The 4,482-nt window shown below is 39.7% G+C and overlaps 1 protein-coding gene across 1 annotated transcript; it reads left to right on the top strand.

Moving 5' to 3' along the window:
- The first annotated feature begins 1,775 nt into the window (after positions 1-1,775).
- Positions 1,776-2,534, top strand: LOC104456498 (auxin-induced in root cultures protein 12-like). Its single transcript, XM_010071304.3, has one exon. It carries the CDS (start codon positions 1,776-1,778, stop codon positions 2,532-2,534), a length of 759 nt encoding a protein of 252 aa, XP_010069606.1.
- The last annotated feature ends 1,948 nt before the right edge of the window (positions 2,535-4,482 follow it).

Here is a 4,482-nt window from a genome sequence, read left to right as displayed (position 1 = left end):
AATTAATTTAAGGTAACAATTTAAGGTTTTTCATTGTGTTAACCCTAATTCAAAACTAATTAATAATTTAATCAGGTAAAAATTGATAAATTATTCTAACTAACCTTTGTAATCGATAAATAAAGTTATAAATATGGGGGTTATTAATTATAGATAGTTAAATACTAAATAGCAATTAAAAGTGGGTAATAACTCATATCTAATTTGGTAGCCACAAATTAGTTCCTAATTTAGTCTGACAAAAATTGGTAAGTCACTCTTATTTAAGTTGGTGCATATGAGAGTTTGCGAGTTCAAATTATTACTTCATTATGCAAATAAGAACTGGTAATTTACAAAACATGAAAAAAATTTGATGATTTCATAAAGATATTATTAAATTATCATCAAGTTTTTTTTTTGGAAAAAAAATGGTTATTGGCCATTTCATTTATCAAATTTATTTATACTTATCAATGCTTATTTAAATTTAAGAGGAAGAGAAAAAGAATTCCTTATTATCTGCCATGAATTAATACAATTCTACACGCGGGAGACTGCGAGTTTACATTGAGCCGAGAACGTGTCCGCTGGCGTGTTTTAAGGTACGAGGCCGAGCTGTCTGTTTTAAGAACATGAGTTCTGCAAATTACCGGTGTTCAAGTTTGTCTGTTCTGTGTTTTAATAAAACTCTCGATTCCTGTCCAGGGAACATCATCGCTGCAAGCACGTGCCGTCTTTTCCTGTTGTCCAAATCCGATCTTTGGATCTTTTTCTCTTCGCTTCATGGCATGCAGCCATCTCCGACATATTACTGTGCACGTGCTTAGTCTTTGCCTTAAAAACATAATTATAATCAATCGCTAAATGAAAGCTAATCCTTTTACGTCCAAAGCTGCCATCTTTTCGCCTTTTCGTTTGGGCCCCACATTGCATTATTCCAGCGACACTAATCGAGGATCGGGAGGGATGCCGTCCTCGATCAATCACTTGGGTCCCACTAATTATTTCGACGTGGCCAATAGAAGAATAATTAGTAAACTTAACGCGTTTTGATGAGAAATTTTTTTAGTACATCTAGCATGATTTGAGTTGCTGTCAGTCTCCCCCGTGACTCCATCGAGCAATAAATTTCGAATATATATAATTAAGAAAGGTAAAAACCACCGAAAATTCTAAATCATGTTTATTATAAATACATTTATCCCAAACCTTTTTTTTTTTGTATAAAAACACCCAAACTTTTACTTACATGACACATTTACTCTAAATTTGCGTAGCGTGACATATTTATTCTTAATTTTTGTTTTGTGAAATAAAAAATCCCAAACTTTTTTATGACATTAAAAATCACAATTATTTTCTATGACATCAATTTTTTTAGGGTAAACCTATCATGTGAATAAAAACTCGGGATTTTTATGTTACAAAACAAAAGTTTAGAATTTTTTATATCACACAAATATAAGTTTAGGTTTTGTGATGTCACCAAAAAGAAAGTTTGGGATAAATATATTATATGAATACAAGTTTAGCGTTTTTTTATGTCATAAAAAAAATTTAAGGTAAATGAGTCATAATTAGTAAAGTTTGGAATTTGTTACGACTTTTTCCCCTTAAAAACCAATACTTTACCTAAAAGTCTCCAACGATTGAACCATGCGTGAAGCACATCCCCAGCATTTCTTTTCACTATATATTCATCCTCCCCACCTTCCACATGCATCTAAAACCAACCCTAAACACACTACCAGTTCACCGCCATCGATCGCCTTCACCAAATCTTCCGCTGAAAAATGGCCGCCGATGCCGCCGCCGGCGCTGCCGCCACCACCACTTTTCTTTCCATTCTCCTTTCCCTCGCCACCGCCCTCTCTCTCCTCTCCCCCTCTCTCGCTCTAACCTGTAGCCCCCAACCGTCCTTCCCCAACAAGAAGAATTACTCCAGCTGCACCCCCCTCCCCTACCTCAACGCCACCCTCCACTTCACCTTCGACCACGCCAACTCCTCCCTCTCCCTCGCCTTCTCCGCCGCCCGGCCCTCCTCAGGCGGATGGGTCGCCTGGGCCATCAACCCCACCTCCACCGGCATGGTCGGGGCGCAGGCGCTGATGGCGCTCAAGACCTCCACCGGCTCCGTCGTCGCCAAGACCTTCAACATCTCCTCGTACCACTCCATTGTCGAGTCCAAGCTGTCGTTCGACGTGTGGGACCTGAGCGCCGACGAGGCCGCCGGCGGGACCATGAGGCTGTTCGCGTCGGTGAAGGTGCCGGCGGGGACGACTAGCCTGAATCAGGTGTGGCAAGTGGGCAGTGCGGTCGACGGAACGAGGCCGAAGATCCATGACATGACGGATGCCAACAAGAACTCCAAGGAGGGGCTTCAGCTACTGGGGGCAGAGAGCGGCCCTGCTCCGGCGCCGGCGCCGGCGCCGGCGCTGGTCCAAGCCCCAGCGCCGGCCAGTGGTGTTTCGAGGATTGGGGAGGGCAGTAACGGTGCTTTCTTGGTCTTGAGCTTGGCTTTTCTCGTTAGTAGTTTCTTTGGGTTTTACTAAATGTGCTTTTCCTGAGGATGTTGATGTTCTTCCATTAAATTTGAGAGTTTCTTTTTTTGTGGTTGCCATAATAGTTTCTTGACGTCATCTCCATGTTTTTTCCTTTGTAAGAAAAAACAAATAAATTCGGTTCAATACTGCCTATCTACATAATTATAATAAAAGTTTACAGACAATTAAAATACGTAAAATGCAAGTGCTCCCTTAATCTTGCAAGCTATTCGAGTAAAGTGTTTCCAAGTTCGACTTGACCAAGTTACTTGGAGCCACCTTGAACTTGGCTTGACTCGATCTTGAAAAGAATTGAGTTCGAGCTCGAATGATTCATGAATAGCTTAATTCGCTCGCGTCCTTACCGAATTAAAATGCATAATTAGTCTATGTTCATGTTAAATAACAACTCACATGGATAAGCTAAATATTCATGCATATCTTAATTCATTAAATTATAATTAAATTGACATATGTATAATAGATTTAAAAAAAAATTAGATAATTATCTCGAAAAAGTGCAAATACATTTGGTGATTTTTTTATTCCGAAAGAGAAACAGACTCCAACAATAATGGAGCACTCCCTCGTGACGCGCGTCAAAAGGGAAAATGCATGGTGTTTGCGTGAAAGCTTGTGGGGGCGTTGGATTCATGATTTGTTGGCGCTGGATCATTTACCCAGGCTCCGCCTGCTTTGCTCGGTGGTCCAACCCACGTCTCTTTGTCGCTATTTATGTGCATACCATTCGAACGTGCTTGATGGGCGGGCTCGGACGGGCCGGGCCTAAAAACCCTTGCCCGGGCTCGGGGTGGTACCGGGTGCTCATAAGGGGAATCGCTTGCTCAGATCCATCCACATCGCCTCTCTGAGTTACCGTTCGGCTCACAAAATTTGTGGCGGTTTTAGTGAGCTTTCCACCCCGTGTGGTCCAAGCAATTAGGAGCCTTAAGCATGACCATCGACAACTTCTCCTTAAGAGTAGAATCTAAAAAGCACCGACACTCTCCGGAAGTCTTCATGTCGTGTCCGACACTTCAACACATGGTCAATGAGTGTCTCTTCTCAACACGCTTCGACACGAGAGTCCGAAATTCTAACACATGGTTTCGATACGCACGGGGTCAATTTTAAAAACTTTCAATACTAGAAGGGTCAAAATGTAAATATATGAAAAAATAATGAAAATAACAAAAATAAAGAGGAATTTACTCTCAAGTTTCTCACTTATAAGTTTTGATCTTTCTGTAAGTGATGATGGAACGCCCATTTTCTCATCGGCGTCGTTTCGTTGCCCCCACATACTTAGAGTTATAATTTTTTTTTCTTATTTCCGCCTCTCACCACAAGCATCGGTTGCGAGTTATCTCTTTTGGTCTATGTTATTGGCTTGTGAGTTATCTCTCACATTTTCCAAGGTGAATTTAGTGATTTCATTTTCTTTTGTTCATACTTCGAGAGTTCTTGTCCTGAATTTTCATTCTTCTCGAACCTTGTTTTGCAGAGGAGCTCCAGGCTAGTCTATGTCAAGAACTTCGAACTTTGTCTAGGACTATAAGAAATCTCACTAATCTTCGACTAGTATAAGAAAACAGGACATGTTCCTTCAAGTTTACTCTTTCATGTTTGCAATTTTTGAATTTCTCGTTCAATTTATGTCAAATTAAAATAATGAATGATAATAACAAATGTTGGATTAATATTTTTAGTATAAATTAATTCTATGTTCTTTTTATTATTATTTATTTATTTTTGCATTTATATATATAAATATATATTTAATATATAGTCGAAACGTTATCTATTTTTGAGAAATAACGTGTAGACGTGTCGTGTGTTGTCGCATATCCGTGTCAGTGCTACATAGAGTAGAACACGTTACTCTCTCTAGTAGATAGTTTGGCTTTCTCAATTCAAAGTTTAATCGGAATTGATAAGCTATACCTATCTTCATAAC

Source organism: Eucalyptus grandis, chromosome 8 (genome assembly GCF_016545825.1).
Source record: "Eucalyptus grandis isolate ANBG69807.140 chromosome 8, ASM1654582v1, whole genome shotgun sequence".
Classification (NCBI taxonomy): Eukaryota; Viridiplantae; Streptophyta; class Magnoliopsida; order Myrtales; family Myrtaceae; genus Eucalyptus; species Eucalyptus grandis.
The sequence above is the reverse complement of the archived record's forward strand: the minus strand, read 5'-3'. Positions and strand labels throughout refer to the sequence as shown.

Excerpts from the sequence above, each read along its gene's own strand:
- LOC104456498 (XM_010071304.3), top strand. The coding sequence starts at position 1,776 with ATGGCCGCCGATGCCGCCGCCGGCGCTGCCGCCACCACCACTTTTCTT.